The sequence below is a fragment of the Rhipicephalus sanguineus genome, chromosome 7 (assembly GCF_013339695.2).
Source record: "Rhipicephalus sanguineus isolate Rsan-2018 chromosome 7, BIME_Rsan_1.4, whole genome shotgun sequence".
Lineage (NCBI taxonomy): Eukaryota > Metazoa > Arthropoda > Arachnida > Ixodida > Ixodidae > Rhipicephalus > Rhipicephalus sanguineus.
Genome location: NC_051182.1, coordinates 133,916,376 through 133,941,871, shown reverse-complemented (window position 1 = coordinate 133,941,871; position 25,496 = coordinate 133,916,376). Strand labels below are relative to the sequence as shown.

Genomic DNA, 25,496 nt, shown 5'->3' with positions numbered 1-25,496 from the left:
TAACCGTCACTTTGTGTTCAGCGAGATCACTCGGAAGTTGCAACTTGCCGCAACTTGCCGGCCTCAAACTCAAAACATGGCCGCTCTCATGTGGTCTTCGCGCAGAGCCTTGACCGCGGCAGCGCGGCGATTTGGCGTCGTTGGATCGCAGAAACGGCACAAGTACATCGTCCTGTAAGTGTCCGTGGGTCTTATAACGCAACCCAACCTTGTGCACTGAAGTGAACCGCTGACCTGAGCGTCAGTGCACCGCGAGAGAGATGAAAAACCAACGCAGTTTCGTGCGTCTCTACAGAGAAAGCGAAAACGATACATAGCGCCGCTTTCAGCGAAACCCTTCGTGTGTTAATCGTTGTGCGGAATAGATTACCTCGTTGCAAGTTCTAAGTTGAGCTCGCTTCTCTGATGAACTCGCTCAAAATGTCCGGGCCCTGAAGGAAGGACAACTGTTGAAACCTTGGATGGATCCACCGAAAGTTCTTCACAAACGCTCGCTTGCCGGACTTGCTTAGTCGTTGCTATGATTTTAGCTTTATTGTCTCTATAAGCATTGCCTAATGGACTGCTGGGTATGTTGGGTGAACGTTTTTCACGCTGTCTTACGGGATGTATTGATTAGGCAGTGCGACACGGTGACTTTAGTAACGGTGTCGCGATTTATCGAGGGTGAAGCAAGAACGTACACCAGACAATGCGGTCGGTACTAGCAACAGTTCCATAAAACCACGCCGTGCACGACCTTCAAGTAGTCATCATCGCGAGCTGGCGCACTGCCAACTCGGTGTTTAGAGATATATCCCATGTATAATCCCTATCGAAAAATTTCGCATGCGGATCGCAGATACGGAATGATTCGAACATGGAGGGCCGAATCACCGCATCGTATGGACATCCATATAATGCGATAATACGAACATCCATGTGAGTCCGCAGATATGGATGAACATGTGGATGATACGATGCTATAAGGTCGGTAAAGTGTTCCACAGTTTCGCAGCAATATAAGAAAAATTAATATAATCACAGTATCACATGGACATCCATGTCATGCGGTGATATGAACATCTGTATGAATCCGCACATATGGATGAGCATGTGGATGATGTGATGCTAAAGTATTCCACAGTTTCGCAGCAATATAAGAAAATTAATATAATCGAGGCGGCACCAACACCGTTTTTCTTTATGTGATTTTTCTGGCTTATCGAACAGTCTCTCGAGGCAAGAGTGGTGGTTCTTTTCTTTTTCTTTTTTGGTACTGCACAAAAGGATAGTTTACTGGTACCTGCGGGAAATCGTCTTTCTCAATTTTGTCTCCTTAACGTATCTCTGGCTACCTGCCGCGCAGGGTTCCTGAGGTGCCCGAGGATACAGCCGACACCAACCCTCTGCTGCGGTTCACAGCCGAGCCACCAGAGTATGCACACCTCACGGGAGCACAGTGCTACAATGCCGTTGGCAAGTTGCTCGTGGAGTTCGAGGCCGGCGTGTCGCAGCTGGAGGAGCAACTGCAAGGTGAGGAGCAACTGCAAGGCTCCATTAGCTCACCGCTCCGAGATCAAAGCTTGGGAGATTCGAGTGTGACCTAAAGGGGTCGGTGACGATCCACTTTTAAAGGGCCCCCAAACAACCTCAGAAAAGAACTAGCACACTATTCTTTGCTGGCATTTCTCTTATTTTCGACAAAATCCGTGGCTTCGGCAGTCTGTTCACGGGACATCATGAGGAAATAAGTCCTCACTTGGTCCGCATACAACGGATATCAGTTGTGAATTGTCTCATACCCTGCTTTGCCATGCAATCACACACCCATTCTGCCATGTCTCGCATGACTATTGTGCGCCATCAACCAATCCGCCTCTTTCATTTTCCTGCGCTGCCCTCTGCCGTTTTGGTTAGGGTTTGGTAGGGGCCGGGACAACCGGTATAGACCTTATGCAAAATTACTGCCATCTAACGGCCGCCGTGCGCGTTTCCGCCATGTTGAAGGCTAAGCGCGCTCCGCATGTGCACACACGGAGCGTGCGTATCAACGTGTGGCGACTGATAAGAGCGGCAATGCCGCCATATTTTCTTGTGCCGTGTTGCTCAGATTGAGGAAATTGCGGAGCTGAAAAAAAGGTTTTCAGGAAACTAACCTTCATATTATTAGATTTCCTCACGGCCGACGACAATAAGCAGATCGTTTCGTTGCTCCGGCTGCTGCTTATGACTAACGCCGTGTTTATGCTCGCCGTTCTTAATATATGCGGTATGTGACAGCATCGGCACTCATCAGAGAACACTCTTTCATGTCATGCCAGAACGAGACAGTTTTCGCGCCGTGTGCTAGGCACAGACAAACCCGCTTCGTGTACGAGCTTCAAAGCCGCATCGTGGCTACTCGCGCATGCCTGCACTGCTGTTGACATTACCTTGTTCATTGCATTGCGATAGCAATTACATGTTAGACAAGTAGCTCGTGCGCGTCATTGATTCTCAGCGAACGGACCGATTGTGCTGCAGCGTGTTGTTTGTAGTTTGTTTTCGATTGTGGAGTTTAACAAGGTAGCGTTTGGTGGGATGCTTAGCGCGCGTATTGCTTCACTATGCGTATTTTTCAAGCATTTAATGTGGTATCACTGCCCGATTCAGACGGGTGGCCCGGATATCCTGACCGCCCCGCACCCCTTACTTTTTTTTGTTTAATTTATACCCCCAGAAGAACACATCAGTTGCTCCCAAAAGCTGATCACCCTTCGGAAAAGTCCTGTATCCACCCCCGTGTGCTAGGAAATTTTAACAGGTGCTTCAAGTGCATGGTACTTTTCTTATGAAACTAAAAAAATGCCATTCCGGGAAATGTGCTGAATTCGACCGTGGGTGCGCTACCGCTGGTGGTTTCGCAGGCGTTCATTCGGCGACGCAAAACTCCCTTGCCGCTACTGGTTGACATTGTAAGGCACCAGTAGGCCCCGAAAGCGACGATGTGCACGTGATTTTGGCGTATCGTGTTATATAGGAACACATGTCGGAATGATATTCAATAAAACACCAGCTGATCGCCATCTGCACTGCTTGGAGACACAACACTTTTCATGTTCACTTTTTACGTGCGTGAGATGTGCAAATCTCTTACATTTTAATCGTGCAGTAATTTTATACATAACATACGTCGGTGACTAAAGCTGCGAAATAATTTTTATTTAAAAAATAAAAAGGAGGACCACGCCTTTAATTTAAAGTTAGATGCACAATACATCATCTCGACATAGGCTGTCCCTTACGAAATACGTTTTAAATTGGGTCTACAGCACTTTCTTTCCGTCATCGCTGTGCCTAGCCGTGTCGCACGTTAACGCTTCTTCCCATCCATCCTATACTACACGCATGATATTCAGATAGCTAACAACGCTTTATTCGCTACATTGAAAACAGACAGACCAAATTTGTAACCTAGCGCGAAGTTTCATTCTCGACGACGGCGGGCCTACATGTGACTCGCGGTGTCAAACTTGTATTTTCTTCTCGCTTTGAGGCAGTTCTTTACACCTAATTACCGTCATTGTAATAACTAGGAAATACCGGTAACGTGTACAGGCCCTTACACACTCGTCTGACGTTTTTATGCCCCGATTTCCCACTATCAAAGCAGATACAAGCAAGAAGTTATAGCAGCGACAGCAATATGATTCGGACACAAGCCTCCAACATGGCGCCGAATGGGTAGCTTCGTGAAACCTCCGACAGATGGCAGCAATTTTGCATAAGGTCTATTGCCAAAAGCAAAGCCTCCGAGATGGGGAGACCTTTTGCGACTTTTCTGCTAGGGGAGAGCGCATGTGCATGGGCATCCTGAAAAAGGCAGATTTCGCTTCGTTTTGTACGTTTTCAACTGCGCGAGTGCAGGTAACAGCGTGTAGTCGAAAAGTGCAAAATCCTGATAGGCTTAACACAGTGCTGACATTGCCCACATATCTTATAAAGAAATAAGCATCGAGGAGGAGATAGCGCCTGTAGGAAGGGTAGTAAAGGCGAGGAAGAAACCATTCTATCATCATTGAATTCAGGTGGTTTAGGGGCCCTTTAAAGACTGCACTTAAAGAGTCGACTGTGACAACATTTTAGACTGCATGCAAAGCCCAGTGCTAGATTGTTTGGATGAAAAGGAGCCGCCCTACAGACATTTACGTTTAAAATGCCCAGTGCCCACGGATTGCAACGTGACATTGAAACCTTTAACATTATGACAAGTATGTGCAATTGCTCGAGATAATGGCGTCATGTCGCTACGAATCTGGCCACTTATTGGTGGCTCTGATGTAAGTGTTCGAGTTGTAAATACCCTGATATGACACAAACTGAAGATGGTGAAAAATGAAAGCACGTGCATTACTTAGCCCTAAATTGCCATGCTTCAATGCTTGAGTAACCTGTGGTCTTGCTAAAATTGTGCCGGTGGTGTATGCTATACTCACTCATAACAAATTTAGGCAAAGCAAAATGTCATTAAAATTGGCCTTAAATTATTATTCAAACTAATCTTAATTTGGTCGTGTCTAACAAAGAAAAACAAGCCCTTAACTTCCCCTTCTTTCGTTTATTCAAACTACTATCACTCGAGTGTATCAATTTCGTCAAAAAGAGAAAGACCTCATGTAGTCTGTTGAATGCACCTTCGCGTATAGCAACTTGACCCAAGCGGGAAGGCGCATCCGTACTAACCGAAATTTACAAATAATTTGCACTAAGGTAATCCTGATTATCTTTCCGCTCCAGATGGAGCCTATGTGAAGACCTTCAAGTCCGTCATGGAGCCCCTGGAGAGGTTGGCTGCCCCCTTGGAGTCGGCTTGGAGCGTGCTCCGCCTCATGTACCTGGTCAATCAGACGGAACAGATCGCCCAGGCGTACGAAAGGGTTAGTTCAATCTGCACGTGTTGCCTAACTAACTTTGTAACATGGCTCCTCTGGCAGATCCAGTAAGGGTAAACCCATTCCCCGTCCGCCCTCCATCCCTCTCCGTTTCGTTTTTTGCCTGCCTCTACCAACTTGCCAGAAGTAACGGCATTTTGGCAGTCGCTTGATCATCTGTTATGCTGCTGCACCAGGCGATACTGTAACGTATTGCGAAAGGGGAAGCACAAAGACTAGTTTACCCCTTGCGACACGACGTACTCATGAGGAGACTCAACCTACTTTTGTCACTTCTGTGCTCCATTGGCAAGCAGGAGACCGCAAAAACTGAGCTCATGGTGATTTAAACATTCCTGTTACCTGAAGTTCCTTTATATCACTTCTTGGGTGAAATATTTTGCTACGCACGATCACTTTTAATGAAGGCAGTACCGTGTTTAACGAGACGTGAGGCGTTTCGGCAGGAATTTTAAAGTACTTTTTTACCTCTTTAGGAACGCTCCTTGCTGCAGATAACTGTCACATGCAGTTTGAGTGGGTCGTTGAATTCAGTTTATGTAAGAAAGATAGCAAGGCTGACTGTACAATAATGAGATAATTATTTACATTGTAATTACACTTAGTTGCTGTAGTATACACTATAACTTATTCTAAAACTCGCACATGGTTTTAATTTGGTCTCCAGAACCTTGACATCAAATGTAAATTTCATACATTTATAGGCAGTCTATCATAATGCGTGCCTCAAAGGGCTATTGTGGGCGAACTTGTGCCCAGAAAAGTAGTTGCAATAGGAAGGTGTCCGCTAGAACGTTCTGCGCACAAGTGTCTCTTCTCCAAACACACCTCTTCCGAAGCCTCAATGGCCGATGCTAACTGTCTTGTGCGAGTGACGCACAAGAGGCATGCATAGCGCTGCCACAAGAATGTGTACTCTCAAGCAAGCACGAAACATTGCAGATGCTCTTCTAACACAGCAACTCGCTGGCTCTCATGGTAGAAGACTTACGGGGAGCAGTTTCTGTGGCATTACAGGGAGAGATGCGATTTTCGCACAGTCTCTTTGCGTTGAGAGCATGGCACATAGAAGGGCATACGAGCCGTGTGCTGATGCCTGCCGAGATAGCACGCGCACCAGTGATCGCGACCACACCCTTAGAATCAAAGTTCACAGTTGCTGCTCGCACAACACATCCTTGCCCCCCGTGTTCCTTCATGTGCCTTGAAGACGGGCGGGGTGTTTCCTCACTGCTTGAGAAGCATTCAACGACAGGCCTCGCAAGCGGGTGATATTATCGCATGCGCTGTCTGTGTAACGGAGATTGGGTCGGCTCGTTTCATTTCTGCTCCAGCCGCGTTCGTCGCCCCTGCTCACACGCTTTTACCCGTGGGTAGAACATACGATGCGCAGGGGGATGTTATCGATTTAGACTTTATACGGAACGTGACGGCGACGCTGACAGCAAGAACCTGTCGAGTGTCCATATAATTGCTATTGCAATAAAATACATCCTTCCAGTTTGTGAAGTCTACACCTGATTCTAAACGAAGGTCGGGTCACTGTCTTTTGCAGCTACAGGCACGGGTGCACCGAGCACTGTCCAGGCAGTACCAGAGCCTTCCCATCTACCACGCTGTCAAGGTGAGCCTTCATTCTCGAGTGTGCCTTGCACTCGTGTCACAAGAGGTTTAGTACAATCAGACATCATTATAGGGAAGTAGCAACGTAAACAAAAATGGTTTTGTCGCATCATAACCGTGTATTTGTTACAGTTGAAGCTCGTTATAGCGAACACTGATATATAACGAATTATTGGTCGTAGGGAACTAAATACGAACTTTCGTTGGCTATACTTCATTTCAGTGGCTTAAATTATTATTATAACGAAACCAAGAACGTGAGCAGCACCACAATGTTCGCTATAACGAACATATACAGTAGAACCCCGCTGATACGTTTTTGAAGGGACCGTAAGAAATAAACGTAAGAGACGAGAAACGCAAGAGCCGAAAAACAGGAAAAACGTCAAAATATTTATAAATATATAGTACAGAATTTTATTTCAATGCTTACGAGCAGCACGAAAATTGGCGCGCTCAGCCGCGATCTAGTCGACGGATAGAAACGCGGAGCTGGGGACGGCCTCATCCATAGAAATGTAATCAACGTATGTGATTTTTTTTAACACCAATAGCTGTAGGCATGAAAGAACTAGGCACACGCAATCACGACCAGCACGGCGAGTCCGACCGCGAACCGCGCGCACGACCATGCGAGCTCTAACCAGCTCGAACTCCTCCCGTCCTCCCACAAATAACGATGATGAGTCTACGCCAACGCGATGGCAGAAGTGAATGCCAATCTCGAAGGCCTTGCTTTCGCGGGCAATTACATCATAGACGCCATGTTTGTGCAATCCAAATCTCAAAGGCTATGCTTTTGTTAATAATAAATGCCAATCTCGAAGGCCTTGCTTTCGCCAGCAACTACGTCATAGACGCCATCTTTGCAATGCGAATCTCGAAGGCGATGCTTTTGTTTGCATCAATCGAAAGATCCTGTTGCTTGCGCCTCTAATGCGGCTAATGTTACGGTCAAACCAGGAAAAACTGCGAGAAAATGCGCCATGGCCGCTCTCTTCGGTAGTCACTTGCTCGGCTCCGAGCGCACTTCGCGACGTATCATACGGGAACGGTCCGACAGTTACGACGTAACAGCGGGGTTCCCAATACATTGTATCCTATGGGAGCTATGCCGGGACCGGCGGAAAACGATGTAACAGCCGGGAAAACGCAGCAGTGAGGAACGTAACAGCGGGGTTCTACTGTATTTAGTTTGCCCGATGCTTAAAACTCAAAAGGTAGCATAAAAAGCAAAATAATTATTGAAAGACAGTTCACAACCACATTTCTTTTAAAAAATGTTGTGACGTTAAAAATTTGGCTAAAAATGTGGTCTCATCCTTCTTGAAATAAATGTGAATTCAGGCCTGTTTTGCAAACAAACTTTGTTCTGTTTTAATTTTACCTTCTCGTGTTTCGGTCAATCTAGGTTGAAATGCCGTAAGGAGACAAATATAACCCCTTCAGCGGTGGTGTGTACGATTGTACTCATCAAATATAGAGGCCTGTCACGCACCGCATGTCACTTCACCTGGCTTGAAAAGCAGTGTGCACATTTGTACACACTTCCCGAGTGGATAACTAGCGCTCATTCAACTTAATTTTGCTACTTATTGCTGCAAAGGATCACTTTGCTGAAGACACTAACATGTTCAATGAGCTATTTGATGGCACTCTCATTGTTGTTGCTCGAAATGGATGCAGCCAAAAAGAAATTGTGGGCATTTTGAGCTTAAGATTTCATTCTTTTTATGGGAAAATGGAACATGACTGACTGCAGAATAAAAGGATATTTAATTACATGCTAATTACAGTTAATTGCTGCAACTTGCACAAAACAACATATTACCTTGTTTTGTTTCTAGAAATATAGAGTGCCTTGGAATAATGGTGTGTAAATTTGACACATTTGCAGACAGTCTATTATAATTGGCGCCTGAAGGGGATAAGTGGGATTGAAGTCTTTGTGCAGTTGAAGTTTATAGTGGGGTTGAAGCATAGAATAATTCGTGTTTGTATCTAGGATTTTCTCACGAGCCAGATTGCCAATTTTTTTGTGCCAATTTCTAGGTACTGTTACAACGAATATCGGATATAAGGAACTAAAGGCTCGACTGATCGCAAATGGCCGTTTTGGTCGCAAAGTGACTGCTTTGGCTCAGTCGCTCGCTGCTTGATTTTTCAGTCGCACGACTGCAGTCGCAAAGCTCCGAGCCAATCACATGCGCAGGAACAGGACGTCACCTTATTTTACGGGGCAATGGCAATGCGAGCTATATACGAGCAGATGTGAATTTTATGTGGCGACATATATAGGTCGCATGCAGGTGTGAACATCGCTCACTTTGAGTCGCTTTTTGACCGCCAGTCGCAAACGGTCGCGCGACCATTGCTAGTCGCCGGTGTGAACGAGCCTTAATTTATGGCCCCCGTGCTACTTTATTATAACGAGGTCCCACTGTATGCACTAATGCCAGTATGAAATATTGTGGGGTTTACTTCATGACATCCTCGCTTATTCTGCTATCATTCCCACGGTGTCTGAACGCTCACAGTCCCAGAGTTCGCTCTAATAGTCTTAGTGGGAAACTGTGCAAATCGGCTATACCAGACTTCCCGATACAGTGCACACATGCCTAGGCCTGGCAATCTCATTGGCATCATTTGTTTCGCACTTCACCAGATTGCCAGATTGGGTACGCAGTGCCTAAGTGTGCCATCTGTTGCACTGGGAGAAAAAGAACTTGAATTTTTGCGCCTTGCACATTACCGACACACATGATGTATGCTAATGGTAGATATTAACAGCAAAGATGTTCTTAGTCGAGGTTTCTGTGTTCGTTGATGGCGTAGCGCTGGTCACGTGGCCTCGCGATGTGGCGAGAGTGGAAGTCGGTAAGAAAGGGAAGGGCTGCGCCGCGCCGAGGTGGGTGAGGCTCGGTGGAAAGGGTTAACAAATTAGAGGCGCGCCAAGAGGAGGAGTGTCGAGGCTAAGCAGAGATGGGTGAGGCTCGGTGGAAAGGGTCAACAAATTAGAGGCGCGCCAAGAAGAGTGTCGAGGCTCAGCGGAGACAGGTGAGGCTTGGTGGAAAGGGTCAACAAATTAGAGGCGCGCCAACAGGAGTGTCGAGGCTTAGCGGAGATGGGTGAGGCTTGGTGGGAAGGGTTAACTAATTAGATGCGCGCCAAGAAGAGTGTCGAGGCTCATCGGAGATGGGTGAGGCTCGGTGGAAAGGGTTAACAAATTAGAGGCGCGCCAAGAAGAGTGTCGAGGCTCAGTGGAAAGAGTCAGCAAATTAAGGCGCGCCAAGAGGAGGAGTGTCGAGGCTCAGCGGAGATGGGTGAGGCTCAGTGGAAAGGGTTAACAAATTAGAGGCGCGCCAAGAGGGGGAGTGTCGAGGCTCAGCGGAAAGGGCGAACCAGTGAGAGGCGCACCAAAGGTGGGCGAGGGTGAGCCTGACGAAGGAGGGCATCAGCTTCGCTGTTTCGATGGTGTTCACAAGTGGAGCTGGCCGCATATTTTTTCCTATCATATCTTGTGACATTTTTTGCCTTTTTTATTTTTGTCATGACGTCACGTCTCCTTTACATTCCGTTGCATTTCTTCAATATAAATGCCAGCTGTAAGTCAGCGCTCTGCCAGTCATCTTCATTCTACCTTTGTCTGTGTTTTTTGTGCGCTGCAAGCCATGCTCAGGACGACAAGTTGGAATGACGGCTGCACCGTGGGAGGAAGTTATCGATACGAGTGGACTCGCCACGTCTTTTTTTGTTGCAGGAGTTGATTGAGGACGAGAAGCGGTACACGGAGGAGGAGCAGCGCATCGTGCAGCGCCACTGCCTCGAGGCCCGGCTCATGGGCATCGACCTCCCGACACCTCAGCAGTCGCTGCTGGGGCAGGCCGTGAGCCGCATCGAGAAGGAGGCACAGACCTTCCGGTCAGTGCTCGCTGCCGAAATGGAAAAACCTACCTTTTTCAGATTCGCGTTTCTGCCATTGAAACCTGAGAATCCTGCGGGTGGGTAAACGCCCACAAAGTTTCGATTAACGTAGGGCACAACGCCATATTTTTGATAAAAGAAGGTAGGCGCGCAAACGCGGGTGCAGGAGAAGAAATCAAGACAACGTGAGCGCCGGCATTTTTGTGCATTTCGTGTGTGTGAACAAAAGTATTTTGTTAAATTATTATGACATGTTGGCATACTCAATCCAATTCGGCAGCAACATTAACCCCCATAGTTGAATTTCCTTTGAGGCAGCAGCGAATATTTTAAAAAGACTGAAAAAGTTCTGACGGTTTTTATCAAGTCTCTCTACAGTGTTTGACTTGTCTACAAAACCTTTTTCCTTAACATTTTTGCAGTTAAATTTTTAGGAGATGGGTAAATTTCCACTGTGCTTTTCTCAGCTACATTGTCTGTTAGCCCCACGTGGTCAGTAGCCAGCAAAATATTGAGCCTGTTGGTTCCCTTGGTTCTTGTCACTCACTATAGACGAAGAGGTCATCGGGTGTTTTTTTTCCCTTTCACTTTCATGATGGCTCAGGCAAGTTTCTCATTGTGTGTGTACGATAGAAGAGGAATTTTTTTCAATCTGCCCGTTTCTTCGTCAGACACCACCAAACGAATCCAACCGACAATTAGGCCAGGGAAAGCATAGGGGAAGTTAATTGTTGCCTTTAACTGTAGTGTAGTAATATGACATAAATTGAAATTAATTAATGTGGACAAAAAATCACATTTTCTATCTGTGGGATCCAAATCAACAACCGTAATTCGAAGACTTAATGCCTTCGGTTAGCATGCGAGGTTTTATTGCCCAGCTGCCACCTCGTGCAAAGGTCACGTGCCACATGACATTTTTTTGGCAAAAGGAGTGTTCCACACTCTCCGCCATGGCTACGAGTGGCACTGGCTAACAATCCCAGGGATTACACGTACATAAATACCTAAAATACCTACGGGGAAGTGCCTTCGGTCGTAGCTTAATTGGTAGACCATCGAACATGCCATTCGCGTAAATTCCATGGCCACCGACGGAAAGGGTGACTTTTCGTCCACTTTAATTCAGTTTAAGTCATCATTACTACTCTGCAGTTACAGACAACAATTATTGTCCCCTGTGCTTTTACCTGGCCTAACTGCCCATTGGATTCATTTGGTTTTGTCTGACAGTTGCAGTAAGGCAGAGGGTGGGCAAGCACTCGTACTGTGTAGTCTTGTGTCTCCGTCGTGTTCGCACCGATTTTTCAGGTATGTGTAACAATGTGTCTATGTGACTGGATCTGGTGCACTGTCCCTGCTGGTACACCGGCACCAGCATTGTGGGACGTAACACACCGGTCCGGTTAGATGCACTGGCTGCGAATTCACCGGCCAGTCTGTCTGGTGCAGGCAAAATGTGGCAGCGTCCACCAACGAATTCAAGCACCGTGTCGACGGAGACCTGGTGAAGCACTTGCCCCAGGATCTGGTCAGGAGGATGGCGGTCGACAAGTGAGCCACGTTTGCTTTCGTTCAGACACAAATCGAATGGCGCAACTAAATCGATGACGAAAACTCACAGGGTCTCTTACGCAGTCACCTAAGACGACTCAAAAGCAAAAGCCGTCTTCTTTTTCTTCTCAACCGATCTATTGATCCCCCCCCCCGAAAGCTTTCTGCACCTAACACGATATTGCGCTGCCTCCAGGATTGGAGGCATTGCAGGCCTTCTGTGCCACACCTAGCTTTGCACTGCCTCTGTGATCGGCCCACTATGGTGACGTCACAAATTTTGGCAATCTGTGACGTCATGATAACATAGTCATGTGTTGATTTTTTGCATCAGTTGTGTTGATGCTGACAGTCAATTTTCACATTTGATAACTTATTTCGGCTTTCACCCTAATAAATTTTTGTAAAATTGGTATCTATGAACGAGGACTATCTGATTCAAAAGACAAATCAAATAGGGCGGTGCTGAATTTGTTGTTCGAAAGTTTCAAACATTCCTGCACCATTATGGAGAAGGCAAGGGGCACAAACACAGCACGCTCTTGCAGGAGCCAACCGTCAACGGGTCCCTGGCTGGCCACCCTGGAGGAGGAGACGTACCGGGGTTTCCTGCAGCACTGCGGGGACCGGTTACAGCGGTGGAACATCTGGCAGGCGTACCACTCGCGGGGCACCACAGGAAAACACAAGAACAGCCTCCCCATCGAGGAGATTCGCTCTCAGCGGCAGGCGCAGGCCAAGGTGCTTGGGTACCCGCACTTCGCCGCCCTCTCCATGGAGACCAAGATGGCCGGCAGCACGGAGAGGGTCAACACGTTCCTCGACAGGTGGGTGTCAACGCTTAAGCGTGTGACAGTGTTCTGCAACGTGTTTGTTTTGGGTGTCGCAGTTTGTGTGTTCTCCCGGGCTCGAAGAACAAGGGACACAGTACACAGCAGTGCCACGAAACAGAGCATTCATTGCACCTTCCATACAGCATCGTTTACTATCGCAACATTCTTAAAGAATTGAGAAAAAAAGGTATCACCCGTGAAAGAAGCGTTTCCTTAAAATGTCACCCAAACCTGATATTGATCAACACGCAAGAAAAGTTACAAAATTCATGGATTCTTTTGGGGCTTCTGTGATGCATACTGGCGCAGCGTGCACAGTGCTCGCGGAACGAAATGTGCCAATTTGGGGATAAGTGATGCACTTACATTTGTTGCTACAGTCTTCGGTTTGTGTCACTTTGGTGTAATGTTGGCTCGTGCACTTATGCCAAACACAATCTCACCTCTAATAGCGAGATTTATACTGACACCAACATGTTCATGTCAAGCAGTTGAGCTTACTCTAACAGAAAGCTGAGCTAGTTGGTAAGTATTCATTCTAAAAAGACAGGGCGTGCAAACACGGACACAAGAAAGAAGTCAGGACACCACAAACGCCGACTAACAACTGAAGAGACGCACAACAGCGGAAAGAAAAGACGGCACGAAAACTTATCTGCACATTCCCATGCAACAGGCGAACCTATCAATCCAGCACGCGTGGGAGTCTACGTGAAAGATAACTGTTAAGGCGTTTGATTTCATCTATATGGAAATTAATCGACGGTTGGCTCACGCATTCGCTACCACTACACTGAAACCTCATTATAACAAAGTCACATCTGCCACGAAAATAACTTCGTTATATCCAAAAATTCGTTATAAACCTTTATTTGTAACACTGTAGCTATGACAAGACTATTCTTCATTTACTTCGTTATAACCGATTATTCGTTATATCCGAGTTCGTTATATCGAGGTTTGAGTGTATTCTCAATATGCCATGCCTCAATCATCAGGCGCATTTCTTCATTCCTATACCGGTACAAAACTGCACATTCATCAAATTTCGGCGAATAAGCACTTTTACTGGTGTCACATTATCCATGCTCTGAGGAAATGCGTTGCTGGATGGTTCGCACGCAACATTTTCATGCACGTCGAACAATCGCCACATTTCAATCGGCATCACTTTGCAGCATCACGTTTCGCCCTACCGAAGACGGGTTGTGGTCGGAAACTCGGCCTGTAATCTCGGTTTCGGTGACTGTCAATGCAGTGCCCGGCGTCTGGTGCACCTTTCCCCTTCTAGTAAATTTAGTGCTTCTGTTCAGTGTCCCTTTAATTAAGTCTCGCAAGTCAGCCAATCTCTTTCTCTCTCCCAGTTTAGCGGAGCAGGTGCGGCCAAAGGCGCAGGAAGAGCTCCAGACACTCACAGGTTTCTGTCAGGAGCGGGGATTCCGAGACCAGTTGCAACTGTGGGACGTGCCCTACTGGCGTCGTAAGCAGCGCCAAGCCCTGCTGGCCAGGTGAGGACCGCTCTTGCCTGGCGTCACCGCGTAGCCTGCTGTGGCTTTATAACGGCACGGCAACCATAACACTCCATTGGTGTGTCGTAAGTTGAGAGCTTTCAAAATGGTGCAGAATCACTGGCAAAACTGTGCACAGGGTCTGATATAACTTCACAACACTTCTACGTTGAGAACAGTGTGTTGTCAGAGCTGTGCAGCTATCGTCCTACTTGTCAATGCTCAGATTTAGACTTGTTCAAGAACATTTGCTGTGCTGCGCACAGGCCATCACAAAACTTCTATGTCACGTATAAGCGGCGGGGAGTGACAGAGCTGCTAACTTGCCACACTGGCATGACAGCTATGCCATTGCACTACCATGTGTGAAATCGTGGGTTAAGTTCCCGGCCACGGTGCCCACATTTCAGTGCGAGTGAAAACCATAAACGCCTATGCATGTAGATTCTAGGGAATGTTGAAAGAACCCCAGGTGGACAAAATTCATCTGCAATGCCCCATTACAGCATGCCTCATGATAGAGAACTTTTGTTTGTCCTCAGACAATGTTCTTACGGTTTACTGGAGAAATGTATGTGACTTGCAATGCTGGTAGCGACACCTGGTGACACAGCGCCTAACCAGAGACCCACAAGACTAACACAGCAGCGGCTTACCCACTCTACTGACTCTGTGTGAAGCATTGACAGTGAGATGATCAACTAACAGTACTCTCATTATTTTCTTTAGACACACTGACGCGACTGAAAAAAAAAAATTAAAGTGTACTGTAGTTGGACAAAACACCACAAGACGCCGCTACCATCTCTGCTGCTGCCATCAATGGCTCCAGCGACCAGGTATCCACAAACGTTAAGACACTTAAGGACGAAGTAAAAAATTCTCTGATCATTGTAATTTGGACTCGTCAAAACCATAATTTAATTAGGGTGCATCCATTGAGCTACTTCCTGCTTTTGCATGCGTAAGTTTGCCCAATTAAGGGCTTTTAAAGTTGATTAATTGCATTGCTGTCACCTCGTTTGTACACTGTGTGATAATACTGTCGCTTGCTTCTGCCTGCACGGTTTACACCCGGGACCCTCACGAAGTACACTGCTATTGCATGTGCAGGTTCGACGAAGCAGCGGTGCGGGAACACTTCCCACTGCCGGCTGTGCTGGAGAGCCTCTGGCAGGTGCTGCACGACCTGCTAGGCATTACCGTCGGGGAGTCGTCGCAGCTGGCAGCCAAGGCGTGGCACTCTGATGTGCGGGCTTTTGAAATCCTGCATCCTTCAGGTGGGTGTGGCATGGAGAACCCAGTGCCAGACGTGCTTCGCTCGGTGCATCATGCTTTTCACTTGCGTAATCTGCATTCCATATTTTAAAGAAAAAGTCGCGTGGTCCCTTATGCATTTCCCCAAGGTGACCGGAAGGCAAAAGCCATCTTCTTTTTCTTCTCAATAGATTGTATTGGCATCCCCCTTACCGCCCCAAAGCTTTCTGTATCTCACGTGGTTTTGTAGTGCCTTTGGGATCGGCCCACCTTTGACCAAGTGACGCCGTCATGTGATGATATCGTGTGACGCCACGTTACATGGCATCATAGTGATGTCATCATGAAGTTGCAAATATTGGCGACCTGTGACGTCATGACGACCTTATAGGGTGATAGGGTGACTTCATCACCTGATGATGATTTTTTGCATCACACATGTTGACGCAGACAGTCACTTTTTGAGTTTGATGAGGCATCTAAGGCTTTTGTCGTAAAATTTAGGAACAAGGTGTAAGGTCGGGCAGTCCGCGAATTTCGCCTCCAACTTTACTGCGCCGCGGCAGTATATTCTTGCGTTGCCCCAAAGCACAAGTTATGCACTGAATGTTGCAGTCGGATTTTTACCTCCTGGCAGTGCCGCTCAAGTTGTTTTAATCATCCTGCTGAAATGCAACTGGAAGCAAGGCATGCTCTGGTACGAATAATTATTTTTTTTTATCTGGCCGCGTGCTTGCAGGTGAGCTAGCGGGCAGCTTCTTCCTGGACCCGTACGCACGAGCAGGCAAGCACATGGGAAGCTGGACGGAGCCAGCCAGGGGTGAGTGGAAGTCTGGCACATTCGGCGCATTCACTTTGGGATCCCAGTTTTGATCATGCTACTGGACGTAGCGGCTTGCGTTATCTTAAAGATGTGAGAAGCAACTTGGTGCCTTAGGTCACTTCTGTTTGCACTGTTTGTCACGCCATTGTCACACAAACCAGTATTTGTGGCCGTTGCGTGAGTTACATATAGGTCTGCCTCAACATAACACTCGTTTTAATAATTAGTTCACGAACGTACACTTCAATATAGAAGGCCAGTAAAACTACGTGCCTTACCCTGTGTAGGTGTTGAATGCATTGCCTCAGTGCTTCGCCTTTCAGGTGAGACAGCAATCTTTTTTTTGTTTTTTGTCTCTCTTTTAGAGTGTAGGCATTTCTTTTGACACCTTTGTTCAGGGCGTAACACCCTGCTATGCAGTGTGCCAGTGATGCCTTTGACGCTTCTTTGACACCCCTTCAGGGTGCAACACCTTGCTGGGGCAGCCTGCCATTGACATTCGTGACATTTCTGTGACGCCCCTGCCAGGCATAGCACCTTGCCTGACGGACACTTCCTTCACTTCGATGCCTCTTGTGCAGGTCGCAGTGTCCTGCCGGGCAGCCTGTCGGTGGCCAATGTACTGCTGAGCGATACCTTTGATGCTTCTTTGCGCCCCTACAGTGTACTACCAAGGGGGGTTAAGCGCTAAAAGGATGACATGGACTAGGGCAGACAAGCGCCTGTCGTTTGTCCACCCTAGTCCACGTTGGCGTTTTGGCACTTACCGTATTTATTCGAATCTAGGCCGATGGTTTTTTCGGAATTTCTTTGTATCAAACTCCAGGGTCGGCTTAGATTCGAGGATTTTGAAAAAGGCGCCATTTTTCATTGAGAAAAGTGTTGCAAAACTAGCGCCACCTAGACAGTATTGTAGCCGTTAGTAGCCGAGCCAACACCTGGCTTAAGTACGCACGCGAGGCCGCCATTTTTATCTTTGTGGCGAGTGTTGAGGCGAGCCGTTCGTCAGTTCGAGTCTCGCTTCGAGTGGGCTGTGTGTGGCGTAGCTCAATGGCGCCAAACGAGCGTAGTCATTATAGCAGGGTTGCCAATGGTGGCTACTTTTCGCCAAATTGGCGAATTTGAGAGGCCCGTGGCGACCTAAAATTATGAATGGCGACATGGCGAATTTTTGGTGATTTTCAGCTTAGGTCTCCACTGAGTTATGCATCCTAAGCTCAGTGCCTTCTCAATGAATGAGCGACACTATTCTCTGTAATTTTCTGGGTTTTGAGGTGCACATTACGTGCCGTTCTGTATGTCCGTCCTGTAACTCGTGTGTATCTCCTCAATTCATCTAGATGCTTCTAACTCAATTCATCTAGATTCATCTAGATGCTTCAGAGCTTCGCTAAAGTTTCGCTTCTGAAAGGGCTAGATGACGGGTTGGTCGTGTGTTCCGGCCATTTGTTCCGCCAAAGCTCTTAACTACTCTGAATAGCTTGGCGACCTATTCACCGCTGCGGTATCCCCTAATCGAGCTCGTATAGCAAAGATGGGCGGATACGCGGGTGTTCGTGCAAGAGAGAGAGAGAGAGAGAGAAGAAACTTTATTAGCACTTGGCCGGCAGTTTGGTCTTGGTGGCCTCAGATGGCGGCGCTGAGTCCCTGCACTCGGGCGGCATCTTCCGCCTGCCGGACCGCCCAGAGCTGGTCGTTGAGCTCAACGACCAGCTAAAAAATTTATTTATTCAAGCATTTTCTACTGTTCTCGGTGAGTGTGTGCAATGAAAACAATTGCTATATAACATTTTACAATATCTACCTGTTCAATTATAACGCACTGGATTGACGTGGGTAGATATAAGTGATTATATGTATATGAAAGGGACAGTGGCGTCCGGTATTATATTAGTTCACACTGAAAGGTATAAGACTCACTAATGAATGATACCTGTAAGATATCTGTCTTACTACTTTCAATAAACCTGTTAATCCTTTTTTTTTTCATATGAGGGGATGTAAAGCTGTCTACAAACAACGCCTTCGCGGCTTTCGCCCAAGGTTTACCACACTTTTACCTTTGAAACGAGCGGACAGGGATGGAAGGATATCATGAGCGTTTTATCCTTTCATACTTGCGCCTCCGCGCACATCTTGCGGCTAGTCGGAGAACCAGGTGCACCAAGCACTCCCATGGTGAAGGGGCGATGCGCCTGGCATTGAGAAATGTCAAGATACTTTAAGGGCTTTGAATGGCACTGTATTCTACGGGGCTATACATCAGTGAAAATTCCTATTACTAGGATATGCCGCACACACCTAGAATGGCGACGTTTTTGGCGAAATTTCTAAAAAAAGTGGCGACTTTTGGCGACTTTCTGCTCGTTTTTTGGCGACATTTACTCGAACGTCAGTGGCAACCCTGCATTATAGTGCGGCGTATAAAAGAAAAGTTGTGCTAGCCGCGGAGTCGTCCTCCAACGTTCAAGCCGGGCGGGATTTTGGAGTGGACGAAAAGAATGTTTGTCGCTGGAGGGGCCAACGGGAGAAGCTCTTCGCGTGCGCCGTAACGAGGATGGCTTTTACTGGTCCACGGAAAGGCGGTCACCCTGAAATGGAGACGGCATTGGCCAACTTCGTTCGGACGCAGCGAGCAGCTGCCCTTCCAGTGACAACGGAAGTGCTCCAGGTGACGGCGAGGGTGCTTTCAAGGGAGCAAGGTGTTTCGGTGGCAGACTGGTTAAGCACCGAGGACCACCAGCTGACGCCGACGAGCCGCATCAAGCGGGCATCACTGTCTCAGTTGGCAGGCTGGGTGGCTGCAGCGTGGGACGACATCCCAGGAACTTTGATCATGCGCTCTTTCAAGAAGTGCGGCATATCAAATGCGCTTGATGGCACCGAGGATTGCGCACTGTTTGAGGACAGCGACAAAGAGATCAGCGACGACGACTCGGAATGAGCGCGGCATCTTGATGATAAACCAACTGCTCCGTTTCATTTTCATATTTTCAATAAATGTTTTCTAGAGCTGTGCGAATAGCAAAATTTTGGGTGCGAAGCGAATTCGAATAATAAAGATTGAATGCGAATCGAATCGAATAATTTTCGAATAATTTTCGAATATTTGTCAAACATTTTTCGAATACTTCAAAGTGAAATTACAGAAAAAAGTTGCAGAGAATCTCTAAGCATATTCTTGTGAGATAGCAACATGAAAGTGTTTCTTTTTGCTAGGTTGATGAAGCGCTGGCGGGGTGGTGTTTCATAGTTGTCTTATCAAGAATGAGGCAATGTAGAGGCCGAATCGTATTTATGTTCATGATTTGGTGCAACCAAAGTGTTGCCGACAACACTTTACACGTGATAGGCAAAGATGCCATTTTCTCAGCCTCTCCTTCTCTTTCAACTTCTGTGGAAGCCCAACTGATGTGGCGGACAAGGGTGTGCTCTCTTCAAGTCCAGGGTTCCAAATCTGCCTTGTAGACATTGATATATAAGAATATCTGAATTTTTGGATGCTAAAAAGCTTCGGCGTCCGATTTTTTGGACTTTCAGCCCAAATTTCAGGTCTAAAACAGCATTAATTGAGCCCCCACCTCTGCCACATCTTTCATCTCCATGTTAGAACCAGCGTTTTCTTGAGTTAATACATTTGCGACCGTAGGGTGTGATGAGGTGAAGCGTATTGAAAATCTAGGGACCACTTCCAATCAGACGTTGACTCTTTTGGCCAAGTTCGACCGTAAGGGAGCTTGAAAGGTAGCTTTGCCGCAATACGGGGGTGTGATGAGGTGAAGCATATTGAAAAATCTAGGGACTACTTGCAATCGGATGTTGACCGTGTCTTGGCTAAGTTCGACCGTAACGGAGCTTGAAAGGCAGCTTTGCCGCAATACGAGAGTGTAATGAGGTGAAGCATATTGAAAAATCTGAAGTGGTCACTCTCAATCAGACGGCGACTGTATTTGTTTTTGGGAAGTTCGAATAGTTCGAATAGTAAAATTTCAGTGCGAATCGAATCGAATAGCAAACACTATTCGAAAAATATTCGAAATTTCGAATATTCGCACACCCCTAATGTTTTCTCTTTGTGAATTTTACCCGGCCTACATTCGAGGTAAGTTTTTTTTTTTTTTTCGGGCGTCGGACTTTAGGGGGTCGGCTTAGAATCGGGGTCGGCCTAGATTCGAGTAATTACGGTAACCCCCTCGGTAATAATGCAACACCAAATAGCCCAAACTACCACCCTACAGGGTATTGCGAATCAGTTCTCCAGAATCCCAGTTCTGTGCCTTTCAGGGTGTTCTTCGGCACCGCTTCAGGGTACAACACTTCGTTGGGGCAGCCTGCACATGACATTCGTGACACTGCTGTGACGCCCCTGACACTTCAACACCTCTCACACAGGGCGCAGCGTCCTACTGGGCAGCCTGCCGGTGGCCAACGTAGTGCTGAGCGTGCCGGGACCACCTGTGGCCGGTCTGTCGTACGGGGAGCTGGGCCTGCTGGTGGACCAGATGGGCCACGTGCTGCAGAACTGCCTGAGCCGGTCGACGCACGGCCACATGTCGGGAAGCCGGGGCATCGAGTGGGACCGGGTGCAGGTGTGCAGCAACGTGCTGCGCCTGTTGCTGTTGGGGCAGCACCAGTTTGCCGCACGCCTGGCTGCCCAACCCCTGTCCACCGAAATGCATGACGCCCTGAAGGCAGGTACGACATTGAAGATGCTACTACACTGGCGAACTACATACTACAGTCGAACCCGGATATATCGAATCTGAAGGGGATTGCAAAAGAGTTCTGTACTATATATTGAAAATATATTCAAGAGGATTTTACAACTGTTCGATACACACAATAATTCATTATATGTGGGTTCGATATATGCGGGCTCGACTGTATATCTTGTGCTCAGACATGAGGGGCGAGTATGCCGCAAACAACTATACTGACCTGATTCTAATCAGTTTAGCAAACATTGCAGTCAGTGGCTATCAAGGTTTGGGTTGTGGCTACCCAGTGTGACGTGGTCGAAACACATATGCTAATAAATGTCATATGTGTTTGTTACACTACGGTGTAGACAGCATCCGCTTGCTTCATGCGTCCATATGGTTGATTAGAGGTGTTCCCGTTAAGTTGTCGAGTGAGATGCGTAACCCTCGAACTGACTTGCATCCTTTTTTTTTGCTCCACGTGGCTTCCTTTGCCTTTGACAGCTGACAGGCACCTTGTGGCGTGGGACCTCTGTTGGCAGCTCTACTACTCCAAGTTGGACTTGGAACTCCATTCCCGGTGAGTGCAGTCCAATTCGTGACTTGCTCAGGCAAATGCAGGTCCGTTTGCACCGCCACTCCCACCTCACAGTGCAAACGTCTTATCGGCATGACTCGCAGGGGCGACTTCTGGGGCGACCTGAGTCGAAACCTGTGGCCGCAATTCCTACCAGTGGCAAACGACACGGTTGCCGAGAAGCGCCTCTGCTCGATGAGCAGCTTCCTCACGGCACCGGCCGCTCAATTCTGCCCCCTCTGGGCTCAGGTGAGCTTTACAGTGGAACTGTATATGGCTAGGGTTCCGTGTCTTTTTCTTGTCCGTCAACAAAAACGTCCGCGCTCCGGTCACGTGCTTCGCTGGTTTCCTTCGGCTCCCTGAGGTGGCTGTAGTCATCCATGCTGGAGCACAATGAAATAAATGAAACCAGCAGCTCCCGAGTAGCATACCATTTGTGTTCTGCACTTGCTGTGGTTAGGCCACGTATAGTTGGGTCTCCCAAAGAGTGTATGAGTGAGGGGGCTGAGTGGAATTCTTACAAGTTTGAATGGGAGTCTGGCTGAGTAATATTGTTGTGAGTCTGAGACCACGTGACTTCGGCTTTGTAGAATTTCAGTGGATCTGAGTGTCGAGTGAGCCTGAGATAAACCAATTTGTTGTTCAAATTATAAACCTGGATATAACGAAATTGACAAATTCCCGTAAAAATTTTTTATAAACAGGCTTTCGTTATATCCAGTTTTAGCACGAAAATTCGGAAAACAAACACAAATTAAACACAAGAGGAACTGAAGGTAGAGCTCACCCAAAACATTTATTTGGCAGCAAAAAACTGCGTTATGTTGCTCTGTTGCTTGTTTGTGAGGGATGACAATACTGAACATTCGTAGGACATCAATACGACGCTGCTCCTCATTGTCTAGCCGTGGCTTCCAACATTGGCTCCGGCAACACGACGGCACATTGCCGGAGCCAATCTCTGAGGTCACGGTTTCACAAATCCGCTGCGCGGCGTGAGACAGCCAAGCGCATGACGACAGTGACGAGTCGACCTCCGAAGATCAGTCATCGTCACCGTGGTCGCGGACACTCTGACATCTCTTCGGTAGTGACAACACAGTTGTCAGCATTAAAAAAAATCACAAAAGCTGCACATCGTCAGGGGCTGCTCCATGCGCACACAGTGAAACCACGCACGCGCTCACGGTGTCGAAAACGAATAGCGAACTCCATATGCGGCGCGAACTTGAAACGTAGCGACACGGAGCAAGGATTTTTTTTTTTTTAGTGGCGTCACCTTAACGAAGAGCAGTTCAGAGACTACTGCAACAACCTAATAGTGGTGCTGCCAACACAAAAGCCAATCTTTTTTTTTTTTTTTTTTTTTTGAGAAAGCCGGCTTGGTTAGCTGGTGACACCCATGAGTGGCTGGATGAGGATTGAAGAAACCTCATCCAGCAGGGGGTGGGCACGCCTGCGCCTGCGTCTGCAGCGGCAAGAAAGTTAGCTCAAAAAGCGCAGGCCTCGCCTGCCCGCCTCGCGCGCACCCGCATGCACAAACGAGTGCTCGTTCTCGCCGCGCAGTCGCCCGGGGCTGCATTCTCGGGCGACTGCGACCGTTGATTCGCATTCTCGTCGGCGGGGCAACCACAGAAGATGCATGCGTCTCCTGCTCGTGCTGAAATGACAAAATTCAGGGCAAAATCCCTAGGTTATCGGCGGCGAAAATTCTTTATATCAAGGGTGTCTCCCGCTGCCACTTTCTTACATAGAGGTCGCAAATACGTGTGCTTCTATGGAGTAATGGCGGGGAATACAAAACTTCACAACATCGAGGAATTAGTTGTATGGAGGTTTGTTATAGACAGGTTTAACTGTATACAAATTAAATTTGTTCCAGCAGTAGGAACAATCATCCACCTGTGTTATCACCAGGGTTGGTTAGTTTTGAGGGAGGTTAGTCTTGTCACTTATAATGAATTCCGTCTCATTCGTCTTGTTGTCCTATGCCACAGATGATAGCCGCAGATGTGCTCGGTGAGTTCCAAAAGGCCGAGACCTCATCTGACGTCAGCAGTGTAGGAAAAAGGTAAGTCTGCTTGGTGCAGTCAACGTGCAGTTTCACACCTTTAGCGTCAAACAGCACCAACTCAATATATGGAAACAAAACGTGCACTTTGTCTCGGAACAACTGTCAAATGCCAGGTGTGCTGTAGTAACAGCATTGTTAACCGAGGTGTGAAGTATAGTGTCGGCACGCGGCACCACTGAGGACGACGAATGCACTCAAACCCGTGCGACGCAAGCACTACTTTATTCCGGCATGCACTCGCACATATATACAGTAAGAGGTGGCGCCATCTCTTGATTACCGACGAACACAATTAAAGTCACCTAGTGTCGACGTTCGACACTACATCTGTCCTCTGAAAATGCATATGGATGGAAACAACTTTATTGATGAAAATGCATACCACAATGTTAGACCGTGAAATGAGTGTCGGATGATGAGTATCTGCACAGTGAGAGAACACAAAGCCTATCATGACACACACAAATATTGATTTAAATGACCGAATTACGGACAGCACCAATTTGCAGTGCGGATTACTGGGATTTCCACCGCAAAAGAGTTCACATGGATGGCGTGCTGGACATTGACACACTGTGCGCAGGTTCCGGGAGACCTTTCTGGAGCTCGGAGGCATGGTCAGCGGCAGCGAGGTGTTCCGGCGGTTTCTAGGTCGCGACCCCTCGTCGGACTCACTTTTGGCGGTGTACGGCTTGCAAGAAGAGCAGAGACAGCATACAAAAGATCAATCGTAGTGTAGAACAATAAATATGTATTCTAGGAAAACAGTTGTCTTTCTGAACGTGCTGGAGGTTTTCAAGTTATCAAACGTACTTGAATAAAAGTTCACTAGGTGTTACGCTCTTGTAACACAAAAAGGCGAAAGCCTTGTTGCACTCTTGTAAGACAAGGTGAGCTGCATTGAGCAGTACATGTACTGGGCATTAAAGTGGACCCTTTAAATTGCTCGTGCGAGTCCCTTTTTCGGGTTGTGTAGGTATTTGCATCTTGCGCTCGTTGCACCCGCCGTTCCGCTTCTCACTTCCGCAGTTCGGGATCTCCTTGTCTTCGGCATCATGCTCATGCAGGCATGGAACCACAAGCAGCAACACACTTTTTTCCGCTGTGGCATACTTGTGCAGCTGTCCCCTGCTAGCGCCGCTGGCAACAGCCGATGCCACAGCAACTGCGCCTAGTTTGGCATACACTCAAACCTCATTATAACAAAGTCACATCTCCCACGAAAATAACTGCATTATATCTGAAAATTTGTTATAGACGCTTGTTTCTAGTACTGTATCTATGACAAGACTATTATTCATTTACTTCGTTATAACCGATAATTCGTTATATCCATGTTTCCTATATAGAGGTTTGAGTGTATATTCGCAGTCCACGCACCCACTTTTATGCGCAACATCACCTGTTACTCTTCAGACTAAAGTCAAGAGGTGTCGGCTGCACGTGTGTACATTTTTTTTTTCACTCAATCACAGCTGTTCCCACACGTATCCACATAGAAAATTTTTTTTTCACAACACATTTCACGTTAAGCTATCTGAGGGGACTTCCAACATAGACACTGAAGGCTTTCACCTTAACCTTTTGCGGGTCTGTTGCCGTGCCCCTCCCGACAACACAAAATGGCTGCAGCGGTCTGTAGTCGGGCACTGCTCGTCAAGTTCTTACGTGGTTGATTCGTGCGCATATTTTCTCACTGCATTATGTGCC

At 47.3% G+C, this 25,496-nt stretch overlaps 1 protein-coding gene across 1 annotated transcript; it reads left to right on the top strand.

Moving 5' to 3' along the window:
• The first annotated feature begins 4 nt into the window (after positions 1 to 4).
• Positions 5 to 24,551, top strand: LOC119399993 (uncharacterized). The gene is made up of 15 exons (XM_037666900.2): positions 5 to 174; positions 1,349 to 1,515; positions 4,759 to 4,898; positions 6,469 to 6,537; positions 10,297 to 10,457; positions 11,913 to 12,014; positions 12,563 to 12,841; positions 14,212 to 14,355; positions 15,469 to 15,635; positions 16,352 to 16,432; positions 20,828 to 21,130; positions 21,640 to 21,715; positions 21,817 to 21,961; positions 23,710 to 23,783; positions 24,370 to 24,551. Exons 1-15 carry the CDS (start codon positions 77 to 79, stop codon positions 24,518 to 24,520), a joined length of 2,157 nt encoding a protein of 718 aa, XP_037522828.1. The 5' UTR covers positions 5 to 76; the 3' UTR covers positions 24,521 to 24,551.
• Positions 24,552 to 25,496: the final 945 nt, after the last annotated feature.

Bases quoted from the DNA above. Each gene is read 5' to 3' on its own strand.
- LOC119399993 (XM_037666900.2), top strand. From the start codon at position 77: ATGGCCGCTCTCATGTGGTCTTCGCGCAGAGCCTTGACCGCGGCAGCG. The intron at 12,842-14,211 runs GTGGGTGTCAAC...TCTCTCTCCCAG, and splicing joins GTCAACACGTTCCTCGACAG to TTTAGCGGAGCAGGTGCGGC. The intron at 23,784-24,369 runs GTAAGTCTGCTT...CACTGTGCGCAG, and splicing joins GTCAGCAGTGTAGGAAAAAG to GTTCCGGGAGACCTTTCTGG.